This window comes from Misgurnus anguillicaudatus, chromosome 9 (genome assembly GCF_027580225.2).
Source record: "Misgurnus anguillicaudatus chromosome 9, ASM2758022v2, whole genome shotgun sequence".
In the NCBI taxonomy this organism is placed as follows: Eukaryota; Metazoa; Chordata; class Actinopteri; order Cypriniformes; family Cobitidae; genus Misgurnus; species Misgurnus anguillicaudatus.
In genome coordinates, this window is record NC_073345.2 from 14,163,980 (window position 1) to 14,181,348 (window position 17,369).

The following is a 17,369-nucleotide window of genomic DNA, read 5'->3' on the forward strand; positions in this document are numbered from 1 at the left end:
AACTGAATTGTGGATCCGTCAACATCGCGTCCCTGCCGTTGCTTGTGGCAGAAGTTAAACATTTCTCAACTTGCGCCAAAGTGTGTGTCAGCCAATCAGATCGTCTTATGCAAATAACCTAGTGTGAGCCAGACAATTACGTTTATGCAAGACTGGGGTATGTGTTTTGCGGCCATGCTTCAGACAAGCCTTCCATTAAGCGTTAACACTTTCGCCCCGTGTGAATGTGCTGTAATAAGTGCCGACAGAAGGAAAATGAATGGTTTCATATAAAGTCATATTTTTCCCACATTTAAGATATTACACACATCAGAATGATGTAATAACACAAACGTAACTCTAGGAATTAAATAAATTAAACTTATTTTTACCATCTTTAAAGGTGCAGTGTGTAATTTTTAGAAGGATCTCTTGACAGAAATGCAAAATAATATACAAAACTATATTATCAGTGGTGTATAATGACCTTTCATAATAAACCGTTATGTGTTTATTACCTTAGAATGAGACGTTTTTATCTACATACACCGAGGGTCCCCTTACATGGAAGTCGCCATTTTGTGCAGCCATGTTTCTACAGAAGCCATTTACGGACAAAGTGTTTTTACTAAGTTTCTCCGACGATGACATGTTTGTCTGGTGGTGGCTACCGTAGCTTCTCTGTGTTTCAAAAGCGAGGGGTGAGCAGTGGACTGAGCCGTTGGTTGCAATTCGCAACCTCAACACTAGATGCCTCTAAAATGTACACACTGCACCTTTAAAGTAGCCATTCTTTATATTTGCTTTCACTCATTAAACTTTATTTAAATGAAATGTTTGATTTATAATGAAAGAGAAGTAGGTGACCAATAGTCTAGTATCATTCAGACTCACACACAGACACACATAATAAGTGTTTGTACCTGTGCTGAGAAGCAGTAAGACCTTCATACACAGATACTCATCGTAGGACACCTGAAGTCTGACCAGCTCATTCGTGATCTTCAGCATTTGGCTACACTGGTCATTCATGTACGGCAATTTCATCCTCTCCCTTTTAAACACACACATACCCAAAAGTATTATTTCATAACCTAAAATCTGATTATGTAAGTCAACATATTTTGAGAATGACCCATATTCATGTGCTACATTCTACTATTATATTACTACAAATGAAAATGATATATATCATATATCTCTGAAACTGGTGTACTCACTCATTAATGACGAGGTCTGGGGCGAAACACAGCATGCTTCCGTTACACTGCTGGTATGATCTCCATCCCAAACCGAAGGACATGAGGAAGAGCCAGGAGCACTGTAACAGTGTCATCTGGTCATCCAGGTGTAGATTTCTGAAACCTTAATTCAACAGACACATGAACTTTACATGAAGTATACAGTATAGTACTTTCTACTGAAAAATTAAAAAAAAAAAAAACTGGTGTTTTGCTTTATTAAGGGGATGTACAGTCGTAAGTTTGCTCAAGCATGTGGTTGTTGTTACATAACCCTCCACCACTAGTTATACCCAACCAGAGTAGAGAGTAAATACAGCCCTTACAAAATCATGTGCCCAATTTTTCACAGCAATGTCACGGTGTGCAAGCATTGGTCGGCATGTAGTGTAATTAGTAAATGACACTGTAGTTAACCAGAAACAATCTGACAAGTGTCCAGATACAATCTGTCTGTCCACACAGGCTGTAAGCCCAACTGCTGTCCTGCAGGACACAGTCCCAGCAAGTCAAAAGCTGGCTCAACAATGTATATGGAGCAAGGCCAGTATGAGAAAATTTTTATGGGTAGCTGACAGAATCTGTCACCTGTTATTTATGACATTTTCCACGTTGTTTCTCATCCCCCGACTCCTGGTCGGTTTATACACATTGTAAATAAAGATTTGTTGGTTCAACTTAAAAATGTAAGTTACCTGATGCATTGTGTAACTTTTAGAAGGAACTAATGACAGGAATCCAATGTAATATACATAACTATATTATCAGTGGTGTATAAAGACCTTACATAATTATTATGTATTTATTACCTTAGAATGAGATGTTTTATCTACATACTAGCAGGTCCTCTTACATGGAAGTCGGCATTTTGTGCCACCATGTTTCTACAGTAGCCCTAACGGATTTGTCCCTACTGTATTTTGTCTTAGACGACAACATGTTTGTCCTGTGGCAGCTACCGTAGCTTCTCTATGCGCTTCGGTGAATGGTGGACTGAGCCGTTGGTTGCAATTCACAATCTCACTAAAAATCCGCTAAAGTCTACACACTGCACCATTATAATTTTGAGGTAATTCAACATTAAATTATTAGTTGACCCAATGTGTTTTTACAATTTTTTTGAGTTAAAGTTAAATTAACTCAAAATGTTAAGGCAGCCATGTAACTGACTTTTTTAAGTTAACCCAACATTTTCCTTTAAGGAAAACCCCACAGTTTTCAATATTTTACTATGTTCTTACCTCAGCTTAGACAAATTAATACATACCTATCTTTATTCAATGCGTGCACTTAATCTTAGTAAAGCGTGTCGTGAACGTGTTAGCATTAAGCCTGAGGTCGAAGTACTGCAAACTAAGTGATTTTCTGCCATACAATATAGTTCTCATTTTTTATAAAATCGTCACATTTTATTTTGTGCCACAATACTTACTTGTGTAACTACTCATGTAACAGTCTTTAAATAGGGAAAATATGGAAGTGTTTGGTGACTTATAAATTCATCCCTGTTTGGATCCTAACGAATGAATGGGGCTAGGCTAAATGCTAACACATTCACGACACGCTCTACAAAGATTAAGTGCACGCATTAAAAAAAGAAAGAGATGTATTAATTTGTCTAAGTTGAGGTAAGAACATAGTAAAATATAAAAACACTGTGGTGTTTTTCTTTAAGAATATCGGCGCTGTCTGATGAAAACCACGTATGTCCATTTTGCCGATTTTGAGATTTTTCGACGGATTGAATGTCCAGGTTCATTTCCGTATAGAGTATGCTTCACATACAGTACGTAAATGGCCAATGAAAAGTTGTGAAATCATGTCATCTGATTTTCACGTATATCCATTTGGTGTCAAAGCTGTCAATCACGCCGCGTATCTCCCGCCCTCGTGAAGCATCTCGCATCTCTCCTAAAGTTTTATCGAAGATCAGCACTGGATATAGCCAAATAAACATAGCCTGGTGAGACAATGACTTTCCTTCATCAAGGTAAACGTTCCCCCTGACGCCAGACGTACGTCTAGGATTGACTAAATTACGGTAGGACTGTGCAAACAAAGTATCTGTCTAGCATAGGTGTTATTTACGCTGGGGACATCCTACCACTTTTTGAAGGCGTTTGGTTAAAATGTTCTGAAAAATCAAGCGATGCTTAAGAATGGTTTTGTGGTCCAGGGTCACATATGTTGCGTTGTATGCTTATGGTGTGTTTTCTTTTACATATGTTATGAAAATCATTGTAATCATTGACTAAACGTGCTGCTGTTTTCTACGGTATGGTGCTTTGGCACTGTTCGGTTGAGCTGGTGTTGCAGGGACTGTTACCTGTGTGCAGTCGACATTGTTGAGGGTTTTATGCGGAGTATTTTCTTGTTGTTGACTGGCCAACGCTATGCCCATTTTTGATGCTTCGTTATTCAATATTTTTCCCGTCTGGCAGTAATGTTTTTTATCTGATCTTTTGTCCCCACCACTTTTCAACACAAACTGACGCCCCTGCTGTCTAGCATTACCATGTCAGTGTATTGATTCATTGTCCCTTCATAGTTTGCAAGAGACATTTAATAAATGTATAACTAATATTAAATAAAGTAAGCGTATTTAACTAAGACGTAGGCTATTTAATAAACTGAGTGTATTCATCTGTCAATATGAAACGTGACTTGGCCATTCTAATTAATGATCGGAAAAACGTGTATCGACCACCGTTACTGTAAAATATGTCCATTTTAACTCAATTTTGGTGAAATGTGGATTATATCATTACACTGGCAAGAATATGGTTACATGTAAAGATGCCAAGTACCAAGTATGAAAACGCTACATTCAACAGCTTTTGATATACAGTGTTTTTTTTCACTTCCTGAAAAATAACCATTTTGGACATACATGAGTTTCATTGGGCAGCGACGATATATATAAACATGCAAATAAAGTAAAAAAGTAAGTAAAAACTCTGTGCAATTAGGGCTGTCACAGTTAGGAAATTTGGCTGACAGTTAATTACCTAATAAATTGTGATGATTATGACGATTAATTGCCTGATTTATGGCATTTAATTCTCATAGTTTTTTTGTTTGTTCATGAAATAATTTCCACACATTGTTGTGATTATTTAAATCTTTTGCCAGGTTTACCTGGCAGTAAATATTAATACACATAACACATATTTAAAAGTAATTATTTAATTAATTTAAACTTTCAAAAACTGAAAAAAAAAATCCCTAAATTTGAAATATCTGTTTTGGAAATTTATATTTTACTTGGCAATTCATACTGCTGCTTATTAAAGTTTTGCAGCATTTCTTTAAATGCTGTTTTACCATTGTATTAAATGGCTTTGCAATGTATCTTGTTACACTGTCAGTCAAGGAGCGCCATTAGATATGGTCTCGTTTAAGGCGCTGCAGCTCCCCCTTGTGTTTTTAGAGAGATATGCAATCATTGCGGTGATCTGAAATCATTGCGATGAGGTCAAACAATTGCGATGAGACGATTATTTAATCATTGTGACAGCCCAATGTGCAATATTTGCATTTTTTTGTAGTGAAACTACAAGGGCAAGTACAAATCTGAACTACTGGCACAGCTATAAAAACACTATAAAAATCCTTATTGTTGAGTAATGAGAACAAACCTGATCTACTTCAAAGTAAAACACTATAGAGCAGGATATAAACCAATGAAATGTGTCAGAGCAGGATTTTGAACTCAATAACCGTGTCTGTGGGTGGGGCTATGCGGCGGGATACAATGCAACACAAATAGAAACCAAGCTAGTTTACTGCAGCTGGTTAGGACATGAACTACACATATTCTAGATAATGTTTATAAACTCTTTAAACCCATAAAGAGCTTATATAAGCTTTTTAAACCCAAGGCGTTCTTTTCTCAAGATAACAATAGTAAAAATTCACTCTCCTTGCCCAGAGCTTTAACTTCTACACTGGTTAGTGTGAAATTTTAGAAATGATAAATTCACATCATCTGCTCAAAAGTGTGCTGAGAACAAGGACTCACCTGGAAGGGCTTTGGCCCACTTGACAGCCGAGACGACTTGCCGGCCACCGAGGCGGTTAAGTGTGGTCATGAGTCGGGTAGACGTGTCCGGGGTGGTGCTGTCGTAGCCGGCGTAAATGATCTCGGGCTCAATGGCTTTGAGCAGGGATAGCATGGTTGGCACCAGCTGGGGCATGGCTTTCGGCACCAGAGAGCACACACGATCATTGGGCAGAGGAGACATCTGCTCGCTCGATGTTGACTGACCTCTCATTCGCATCAGCTTTTTGTTTTTGCGAGCTAAAATAAAGGAGGGAAGTGATCATTTATTATTCAGTGATCATTCATTATTCAATAAAAACATTGATTTAAGAAAGGACATATGGGAAAAGTTAGGCAGCTTAGAGTTAAAGCACTTTCAAAGTCTTTTTCGAAGTATGAGATCAGATAAACTGACTGCAAAGTTCTTTCTCATAACCTTTGTTGGTGTTCAGGTTTTGTAAATGGCTCAATGATAAATATGTACAGGTGAAGATAAGAGAATGTTAATGTAACACTCAAAAATATAGATTAAATCACTTGTGACTAGGGATGCATAACGATTAATCATGATTAATCTATAGCAGAATAAAATATAATATAAATTATACATAAATATACAAATGTATATACACATGTAAACATTTCTAAAATATATACATGCATGTGTGTGCGTTTATTTATACAAAGTTATTATACACAGTTCACACACACATATATTCTGCTATAGATTAATCATGATTAATCGTTATGCATCCCTACTTGTGACTTGTTCTTCAAAAGATCTTTTTCATGCATATTTATGAAAAGCTTTTATTAACCCTTATCAGACCTCAATTATGCCCCGTAATGTATATTCATTGAGTATAAAAATACAATATAAAAATGCATTTTACAATTATAAAGCATCTTTTAATTTTCAACTTTTTTAAAATTTTATCTCAACATCAAATAAAAGCAAAGATATACAAACCTATATCGCAGATTTATATTTTTAAGTTTCTTTTCAAGTTTCTGCCTTTATAGATTGTAGATCTGTTTGTTTTTAACAAACTAAACATCTTTGAAATCAATATTGTTTTAATTACTTTTAAATACAAAATATCAGATGCCCCACTATATATAGGACCCCGTATGGACCAGGCTCGGCGATTCAGCACACATGCGATTTGCAAATTAAATAGAAAATGTATATAGTCCAAGCTTATAATTTGAAAGTGTTTCTAAATCTTGCAAATGTTAACATTGAAACAATTCAAATTGTAGTCATATTGGATCTGTGCTTATCCAGTCTAGTGACAGTAGCCTAATAAACCAGCTTATGTTTCATTAATGCAGAAAAGAAAATCTGTTGTTTAAAAAAATATGAATTATATCCAATAATTATACAATGTTATTCTATTTCTGTACCTGAATATTAGACCTTACTTTATTTGGAACTTTGTTCTTTTTTTAAATGCTTGGAATTTCTTGATTTGTTCTTTATTTTATTTTATTTCACCCCACCCCCTTTTTCGCTAATCCGAAAAACAATCCAATCATGACTGAAACATGTGATTCGAACCGTGAGTATTATGTGTATTAGGTGTCTTTAAATGTGGACTTTCATTAGAAAAAGCATTTAATACATTGTACTTCTTGCATACATGCGTGTTATTTGGGGTAAATTGAGGGTTAGGATTAGTGTAGTTACACGCAAATATTTCAAAAGAACAATGAAACAATTGTTACATTGTATACATTTTTTCCTATTTGAATACATTATATGAATAATGATGTACTCAAACATTTAAAACAGATTTTGTCAAACTGCTTAACAGGTTTAATTATTCCTAATAATTTAGCATTTTAAGATGTTTTAGAATATCAGGACAATTACACACCCTTGCACATTTTGACAACAAAGATCTCAGCAATGTAAACAAGTTCATCACACATGAGGCACAGTGTATTCATTATTTATGTTTTTTTTAATAAAGTCCAGACTAGTTCAAGATAAAAATTAGCATGTGCTTTCTAATGAACAAGCCATACTTTCACATTATGATAAATACGTTTAGCTGCTTCAGATAACATTAACATGCATAATTATTGTCAAATACAAATCTGACTGAGGTGTATTCTGACTGACAGTGAAAGTTAACATGTAAGAATATAGTATTGTGTTCTTTCACCTCAGCATATAAGCCATATGAATGTAGTATATACAAAGATGTAATGCAGTTTCATGTGAATACCTCTTAAAGGTTTTCAATGATAAAATTCCCCCGACCATTCTTCTGATTAAGGGCTTTCCATCATTGTCCCATTTTTTAATTTTCAGCCGTAAATGTTTCTATGGCAACTAAAAGCCTCTCTGGTAAAACACCAAATTTAGTTTGCAGCTACCACATCAAGGTCTTTTTTTCCTGTTTGGTGCTTCGCACAAATAAATCATCCACAAATTTAGTCTTGCGTCTAGATAGATAAAAGCGGTCCCTTGGCATGATGTACATCCCACACATTCATCTCTTATTTTGTGAAGGAAATCTATTTGGATGTTCTTGATCACACTGCGTTTCCACCGCCTACTTAACAACATGTGCTGGAAAAAATGTGTACGGCAAAAAAAAATATACACAGTGTCGTGCTGTGTCGGAAATCCAAAAGTATTAAAAAAACAGACTAGAGTCAAATGATTCATATGATGTTGGTTGTATTGATGGTTCTTGAATGTCTATGGGTATTTGATGATGCGGTTTGTCTCAAAGGTAAAGACATAGTTCACTCCAAAATGAAAATTTGATCATAAATCACTTACTACCGTGTCGATCCAAACCTGCAAGTCCTTCGATCGTCTTGAGAATATATTTTTAGACAGTGCTGCACAATTAATCGCATCGCAATCGCAATGTCAGCCTGTGCGATTATATGACAGCAAAATGTAGCAATTATATTAAATAAATAAATGTGTGGACTTGTTAACACAAACTTTCTGATAACAGTTTGATGATTTTCCTTGCTGTTTAAAAAAAGAAAGAAAAACGAACAAAAAGGCAGTGCACGTGTGGCATGCACGTGTGTGGTGTGCGTCGTCACTTATATCAGAGCGAAGATGGATGAAGAGGAGGTTGACAGTGATCTGGTAGCTAAAAAAAACTCTATGTGTGTTGTATGGCGTAATTTTGGATTTAGGATTACTGACACTGAGCAGTTGCTACATCACGTGGCAATACGAAAACATTTCTAGTTTTACAAATACACATTTTAGCTAAACTGTGTGTGGATTTTCCTCAAGTTGACTCATGATACCATTTAGTATAATCGCAATCGCACATCGCAATATTAGCATCAATAACCGCAATGGGAAAAATTACCCAAATCGTGCAGCCCTATTTTTAGATATTTTTAATGGAAACCGATAGGCTTGTGACTGTGCTGTAGACTGCCATTTAATATTCACTATTTAAGCACAGCAAAGAATAAAAGACATCGCCAAAAACATCCATGTGGTTCAATTAAAATATTATGAAGCGACGAGAACACTTCACGTTCATGAGCAGACTACGAGTTCATGCCAAGCAACTATGTCAGGAGATCACGGCATGAACTCGTTGCTTTGCAACTATGTCAGGACTGAATGCGCCAACGAAGAAAACTAATTAATGAATAAAGTCGTTAGTTTTGCTTTCTTTGCACACAAAAGTGTTTACGTCGCTTTATAATATTCTGATGGAACCACTGATGGCACATGGACGTTTTTGCCGATGTCCTTCACTATTTTTCGGCTCGAATTGTGACTACCAAATAGCAGTCCACGGGACAGCCACAAGCCTCCAGGTTTTTTATCAGAAATATTTAAAAATGTGTTCTGAAGACGATCAAACGACTAACGGGTTTGGATAAGTGGTTAAAATGTTCTTTTTGGAGTGAACTATCCCTTTAAAATGAGTTAAGATGAGAGTTAAAATAGTGCAAACAGGATAAGAGATGTATGACACCATGTCCCTGCTATATTACAGGATTTTTATAAAGGGATTTTTGTTAAACTTGGAATTCCTTATGATTCCCATTCCTAGTGTAGAGGTTTTTGTCGTTGTACTGGTGCACAAGTTAGGGGACGGAGCCTTTTAACAATCACATAAATCACTCCATGTGACAACATGCTTGTCAATCAACGATAGTGTCCTCACCTTCCAGATTCATTCCAGCTTGTAGACACTTGCGAAAGCGACAGGCCGGGCAGTTTTTCCTCCTGATCTTGTCGATGATGCAGTCGTTTCTCCCCGCACAGAGATAGTTGTGCTGTCCTGGAAGGAAGAGAGGTCATTATTTGCAGGTTAAGTAAGACTAATTTGCACTGATCCAACGAACGCCAACAAACACCGTCATTGACACATTTAATTCAACATGAAGTCAGTGTTTGTTGGTGTCAGATCAGAGGATTAAACTCAAACGTTGCTACATTCAAGCATAACCTCCCCAAAACTCAAACGAAGTAACAGTGTAACTACAGCAGCGGAGTGACAGCTTCTGTAAATTTACAGCGGATTGTTTGTGTTGTGTATCTCTGTGTGCAGGACAGGCAAGAAACAGGTTAAGGGATAAGCCGATTAAGTCAAGCAATGTGTTTGGAGGTAAATGTGAACTTGGATATAACCTTCTGTAATAGATTGCATCAACGTTGTAATTGTAGTTTTGTGTCTTTGTACAGCAAAATTTTCAAATGAATGAATAATAAGTGTGTAGTTCAGGTATTAATAGAAAACTAGAACCTAATCTCAACAAAAAGCTAAATTTGTACATGAAATGTGCGTACAAATGTTTTTATGAACAAAATCATCATTCAACAAAAAAACGTTCGTACTAAAAAAATGTCTTAAAGCAACACTAAAGACTTATGGCTCTTTGCTCCCCCTACAGGTTAGAAGCGTAATTGTTCATTACCACTGTCATAAATACTGCAGCATAGCTGGCTCTGATTGGATTGTAGGTCTGCCGTAAAGCAAGTTTTTGTAGTTTTCACCCGAACTACAGGACCACTACCCGACGGTTGGAAACTTCTTTAGTGCGGTTTTGGCCGATAGAGGGCCGCAAAGTGAATGTGAAAGTGCCATTCACCCTGTTTTGAGTGGATGAACCACTGAAACTTTTTTGGAAACGTTATTTTAAGGTAAAAAAAACTCTTTGGTGTTGCTTTAAAGGGGACATTCCATGAAAATCAGACTTTTTCCATGTTTAAGTGCTATAATCGGGTCCCCAGTGCTTCTACCAACCCAGAAAACATGTAAAATAACAACCCTGTAACTTATTATCTTATTATAAAGATACCGCCCCTTCAACTGCGCTATCCAACCATGACGAGGCCTCACGAGTGCGATAGACAGAGAGAAAGAATGACTGACAGCACGACGCGTTTGTATTCCCTCAAACACAAACAGGAGCCTACAATATTATAACTTGTAGTTTTAATAATCTTTCTAAAGATTGAATTAATGTTCTAAAGGATTAACCTTACCTTAGTGCAACAGAGAAAGCGAGTGAGTGAGAGAGAGCGAGTGAGCGAACGAACGAGAGAGAGAGAGAGAGAAAGAGATGTTGCCCATCTGCTGATAAACATGTATTTAGTATGCATAAAACAGATGATTGACTTTTTAAACTTGTTCAAATATATACTGCTTAACTTCGCTTACTAACTTCTTTCGTGAGAGAATCTTGATTCTCTGTCATGTCTACAGCGCGAGCGCTTGAGACTCCGCCCACCTGAGCAGCTCATTTGGATTTAAAGGGATACACACAAAAACGGTGCATTTTTGCTCAGACCCATAAAGTGCCTATTTTAACATGCCACAATAAATTACCTATATGGTATTTTGCGCTGAAACTTCACATATGTGCTCTGGGGACATCAAAGATTGATTTAATATCTTAAACTATACCTCTGGTGGAATGTCCCCTTTAATGAAAAAATAAAAAATTCAACATCTTATATTATTATAGTACGCAATAATCACACACACTACAATCAAATACTAGACTATAATTATAATGTATATAGTAATGTTGATATAATCAGAAAAAAGCATTCAACAGCCCCATGGTATAAACATTATTATACAGGCTATATTATTTTAAAGAAGATGCTTGTAATGACAAATCTTCACCTCACTTTTTAAATCTCCATTAAAAGCGTCTGCTTAATGCCTAATGTACATGTAATGAGATGTCCAAATGTCAATCACTTGATGTCAATCACCTGTCTGTTTTGTTAGGTACAGATGCGCGTCTCATATACTTTTTTTTACCGATACCGGTTACTCCGGTGGACACACAGCCTGTCTGGCTTCCCCCACCGACAGCAAAACCTCCCAACTTGAAAATGCAAAGCAAAACAGAACTGGCTTTTTTTAGTTCGTTTTCTTCTGTGACAAACTGCTCTAAAATTTTCTGGAGACAAGCGCTGTGGAAAGTCCTTATATGGTTTGGGCGCGTATTATGCAAATTACCAACCTCGTGCACATGGCCGCTAATTTAAATCCACTAACGTAACAATGAGTCTAAGAACAAATTTATTTGCGTATGCATGTGTTTTTGTGAGACGTTCAAATGTGCATATAAATACGAAAATCTTATTGGTGAATGAGACCCATTCTCTTGGTTTATTACTATAAATTAAATCTCTGGCCATGTCGAAAATACACGTAGGCACTTATATGAATTTTAGTAATGTCTCGGCTACTCGTGTTTATTTGTTAAACTCTACAATGATCTTTTGGTCAGTTGTGAACTATTCACGCCATGTTGTTCCTATTCTGTGAAATTTTATTTATTCTGTGAAACACAATAGCAGTGCGTCCTTCTGTTTGTCATGCAACAAAAGTTGATGGTAATTTATACCAAGGTCTAGACAAAGTTCTTCTGGCTTGTAAAGTCACACGATATCCCTGTGTAAGGACATTTAAGCTATTATTCATTGATAATCTTACCCTCCGCCAGATCTCATAAATCTCATTTGCACTTGTGTATTCAACAATGGCACATGAGATGCAAGTTAATAACGACTTACGTTTTTATCTGTCTCTCGATTCATGTCAGAAGAATTTGATACATTGTACTTATCTCGCACATGTTGTGTGTTGCTCTGGTTAGGGTCAATAGTTCAAGCAGTTACTTTAAATGTAAGAAAATTTTAACTTGTGTGTACATAGGTAGCCTGGGTGCCAGCCGAACTTAGCCCCGCCCACAACATTTCAGGTCAGGAAGTTCAACTAGAATTTTGAGTATGAGAACGTCATGCTACATAATAGGTACAAATCTTATTCACCTTATTTTTCACGACAACAAGGGCGGCGCCATTTCGCTCATTTTGTCAACGTTCTTCCGGCCGCATAGACGATGAGCAGCTGAGGCAGTGACTGAAGGCGACGCGTTAAAGCTTAAAAAGCTCACCCGAGCGCCTTTATGTTTCTTTCTTACCAATTTTAAGCCAACTGAGGAATACCCTTATCCCAAGGTTCGACTACGATGTTCCGGTAACTTTAAACCACGCCGGGTGTTGAAAAGGTGGCCAGTTTCAGGTAAGCTATCTTAGCTAACTTTGTGCTCGTTCGCCTAAAGTTAGATTTGTGAAGTCCGTTCTACAAATACACTTAAGATCAGTAACGTTAGTTTATAAAATGCAACTATTTGAATGGTTTTAATTGTCCACCTATATTTTTATATTTACGATAGTACAACGAGATATTATAGTACATTGCATTCTTACAGTAGCCCACGTGATTCCTACAAGTTACTGAGATTTCAGATGCTAGAATGTCAGTTTATTTCTCATTCAGATATTGATAATGACCTATTAAACGACGTATTATTTAACACTGAAGTTAAAGGTTGTGTGGTTAATGTTACTGTCTCTTTTTAATGCATCTCTCTCCTACACACTGTTCTGTTTAAGTATGGGTGCCATTTATATATGAATTCTCATGATGCAAGTTTATTTTAAATACTAACATAAAAATGTTTATGGTTATATTGTTTTCACAGATGCATTGATGTGTAGTGATGCAGTGGACAACTGTGAGGATGATACAATCAACACCTAAACTGTGATGCAGAAACACAATGGGAGGATCCATCCGTCTCTGACCACAACTACACTTTAAAATCACAACTCAACCTGAAGCAACCTACATCTGATATGGGAAAACAATGGTGCAGTTTCCCTGACAGGGCTTATCCTCGTCCCAAGCTAAAATGCATATTTGAGCTACAATAATTTAAAAACACCTTTTACTGACATACCTCAACATATATGAGTGCCATTGTTTTGTCACAAGATGCGCACCAGTCTTGTTTTTTTGTAGGGTTTGTTTGTAAAAACTAAAATGTCCTAATATAATGAAATCCTAGTCCTGTAAACCCTGTCCGAGAAACTGCTTCAATGTGTTGAGCAGGCACAAATGTACATATCTCTGCTGAGAAACAACCATCTTTGGTTCAGCTTTACACAGGGTTGATATTGCATCCATTACACAGTCGCCAAGCACTTTACCAGTACATACACCAACAGCTTCCAGATAAACACTTGGGATCAGCTCCTGATGACTCCGATAAAGCTGTGTCTTAATTTATTGCAGGGTGGTCTTGCTTTACCTGTTGTAAAGTTACATTAAACCTTCATATGTGATCAGATGTCATGCAGTGATATTAAACATTTACAGGGTGATCAGATGTTGTGCATTTATATTAAACCTTTACAATGTGATCAGATGTTGTGCATTTATATTAAACCTTTACAATGTGATCAGATGTTGTGCAATTATATTAAACCTTTACAATGTGATCAGATGTTGTGCATTTATATTAAACCTTTACAATGTGATCAGCTGTTACATGTCATGCAGTTATATTAAACATTTACTATGTGATCAGATGTAACCTGCCATGCAGTTATATAAACCTTTACAGTGTGATCAGATATTATCTGTAAGAAATTTCTTAAACCATATGTGAGCTTTGTAGATTCCACTTAAAAGGAGTTAAGTCTCCTGATTTGAAGGAATAAGTGTTGGCAAGTTTGCAAATGAATTCTATCATGGTACCACATAAAAACGAAATAGTTATTGGACTGGCTAAGGTGCACATTTGCTATAAAAAAGACGAAATCACTGTGTAAATATTGGTAGACATACTTTTAATAATTTACAATGTTGCTCCATCAACTCCTGACAGGACGAGGTAATTAAATATGCCAGGTTACTTGCCGCGGCCGCTTCATATCGTCTAACCACGAGACGATTGATGGGACAATTAAAGACTATTCGAGCGTCGTATGAAGTTTTAACCGTGCTCCTAATTTAAAATATTTACAGCAGTAGCGATATTTGTTATTTCGCTAAAGTTATAGTGAACTACAAACAATCTTCTAACCAACAAACTTACCACCGAATGCACTGTGCCATATTAGCAGCGGAAGTCGGTTGACAAAATGCGGAAGAGCGAAGAATTAAAAAGGGGCGTGGCAGAATAAGGTGAATACTAACCTAACTTTTCTTTTACTTGTTGATTGATACGTTTTATTATTGTTTAAAAATGTTAACACACATAAAAGAAGCCAAGCTAATACAAAAAGATTTCATTTCCTGGGAGAGTTTTAAACCTTCAAAAGCTCTTTCAAAGAAAAATGCTTGGAATTAATACAAACTGATGAAGCAGAACAGATGAATAACCACACAACCTCAATACATCTACTGTAACAGACGCTAAGCTCAAGACCTTGAAGGATTTCTCCATTTGATGCGCAGAACATGCCATCTGACCATCTGTGCTGACCAAATTTCCTAATTGTTCATTTTGCATATCAAAGAATGCGATGACCACCAACACACTGCAAACGTCGTCCGTCTAAACAAAACTGCTCGATGCTTTTGCCATCTTAATTGTTTGTATTTATCGCCCTAAAGAAGAATGTGTTTGTGTAGGGCTGCAACAACTAATAACGTCCGCAATAACTAGGGTTTAAAAAATGAGATCAGGAAGAGCATGCCCTTTAACTATAAGCGCACAGCTTGTGCTGTATGAAGCGGACATGTTTTCGGGTTCGTTCTCCGGAAGTCGCGTTGCTCGACCGCATACGTCATCGAGGTTCTCACATTTCAGTTAAAATACATTAGAAAATTAAGATTTATTTCTTTTAAGACATACAATCATTGTAGTTTCATTCTTACCTTGAATGGTAACGGTTGCTTTTCTGAAATTAAACCCGAAATAATAAACCTTGATGACGTATGCGGTCGGCCAACGCGACTTCTGGAGAATGAACTTCGAAAACATGTTCGGGACGTGTCCGGCTGAACTGGCATTAATGGCCACCATAAGTTTGTATTTGTTTAATTGTTGTTGGGTTTTCATAAAAAAAATGAACCACAAACTAAGCATCTTGTTTTTTAAATAAGGTGGAAATCCAGGTTTTTATTAGGCCTACTATAGATGGTTTCAGCAGTAACACCATAAACAAGCGGCTGTCGCGGTCCGCACGTAACTTCCGGTAAACTCTGCTAATAATAAATAACCACAAAGTACTTTAAACGTAGTTTATTTATATAAAAAGCAAAACAACAACACATAGATTACATAGGAAACTAGGGATGCACGATATATCGGCCGACATATCGTTATCGGCCGATAACTGCTTATTTTTTATATTATCGGTTATCGGTCTGATAGCAAAATTAGGCCGATAAATGAAAGCTGATAAATGATGGATTATTTTGGTTTGTTGAACCACTTCACTTGCTCATTGCTGGCCACGTGGAGTTTTGATTGGTGCTTTCTGTGACATAGCACGGAGATGACACATGTTGCGGGCTTAAGAAGAGTATGCTAGTCTAGCGCAAAGACAAGATGTCCACGGTCTGCGAGTTTTTCATTGTGAAAATAATATGAATATTTATCGGCCTATAGATATCGGCCCCCAAATTTAAAGAGTTATCGGTATCGGCCAAAATTTCCATATCGGTTCACCCCTATAGGAAACCAAAACATTTGTTATTTTCGACGAGGCATTTGTTCAAGTGATCAGTTTAGCAACTAGTCAGACAATTGAAAAAACGAAACCGGAAGTAAAGTTCGGATCCAGACGTGTATCACGTGCGTCCGATGAAACCGTCTATAACAACGCATGTTTAACACTTTTATATCATAATGGCTTATTTATTTTGTAAAAAACAAACAATGTTCATTCTCATCAAGATAAAAAAGTAAAAATTAAAATGAGTTTAGATTTCCTCATTAGCACATCTCTTTAGACAATTTGTTTTGTTTATTTATATTTTGACAATTAAAGATGTTTTACTATTTAAAATTTTTAAATTTTTATTTAATAAATTCTGTAGTAGTGTGTGGTTTTTTGCACTTATGAGCACACTTCTACACATAAATACCCTAATTTAGTGCCTTATTTAGCTACAATAAATGAAAAATGTAACTGAGTAAATATTTATGTTATTGTGCCATTAGTCAATTAATCGATAAAAATAATCATTAGTTGCTGCCCCATTAATGTGTGCAGGCGCAAAGTGTTTCTGTATTAATCACCATCTACTGGCCTGGCATGCGTAATAGCATAGCATTAGCATATTTGCTAGTCCTAACGGATTCGTGTAGATACAAATCTTTTTGACAGTGTTGTCCTGTATGTAAATATTTATTATTTTACTAAAATAAATTCAGTTTTTTCACTACATCATTGTTGTGTAGACACAGTCTTTGAATGCAACCCATATACAGTCCATAGTGTGCAGTGTTTTAAAACAGACACTTTATGTGATAGACAAATCCCAACTCATCTGCTCATGACAGTTTACTAAATAACCAGATGATAAAATATAGGTCCAGTTGCTAATACTAAGGAAAGCAATACATCGTACAAAATCCGTGTTTAATCATAAGAGGAGAAAAAAGTTAGCAAACATAAAATTGTGCTAAAATGACCTTAGGCTAGTTTAACAAATTTCAATCACCCAGCCTTTACTTAAAAAAAAAAACTTAAACTGACCACTTTATATAATGGCAAAATTAACGCGTTAATAATGTTTTAAAGCAAAATCATCACTGCAGCGCGCAATTTATGTTTG

The 17,369-nt window shown here is 36.3% G+C and overlaps 1 protein-coding gene and 1 long non-coding RNA gene across 3 annotated transcripts in view; one reads left to right on the forward strand and one right to left on the reverse strand.

Moving 5' to 3' along the window:
* The window catches only part of LOC129423195 (glucocorticoid receptor), an 80,869-nt gene that overhangs the window by 9,862 nt on the left and 53,638 nt on the right, over nucleotides 1-17,369 (reverse strand). For both annotated transcript variants that reach the window (XM_055179414.2, XM_055179413.2), the window contains 4 exons: nucleotides 9,432-9,548; nucleotides 5,242-5,520; nucleotides 1,200-1,344; nucleotides 903-1,033 (listed from right to left, as the gene is read on the reverse strand). In XM_055179414.2, the coding sequence (XP_055035389.2) occupies nucleotides 903-1,033; nucleotides 1,200-1,344; nucleotides 5,242-5,520; nucleotides 9,432-9,548 (672 nt within the window). The remainder of the gene's footprint in view (nucleotides 1-902; nucleotides 1,034-1,199; nucleotides 1,345-5,241; nucleotides 5,521-9,431; nucleotides 9,549-17,369) is intronic.
* Nucleotides 12,553-14,212, forward strand: LOC141366083 (uncharacterized). Its single transcript, XR_012371071.1, has 2 exons — nucleotides 12,553-12,815; nucleotides 13,279-14,212. It is a non-coding gene; the product is annotated as an uncharacterized lncRNA (long non-coding RNA).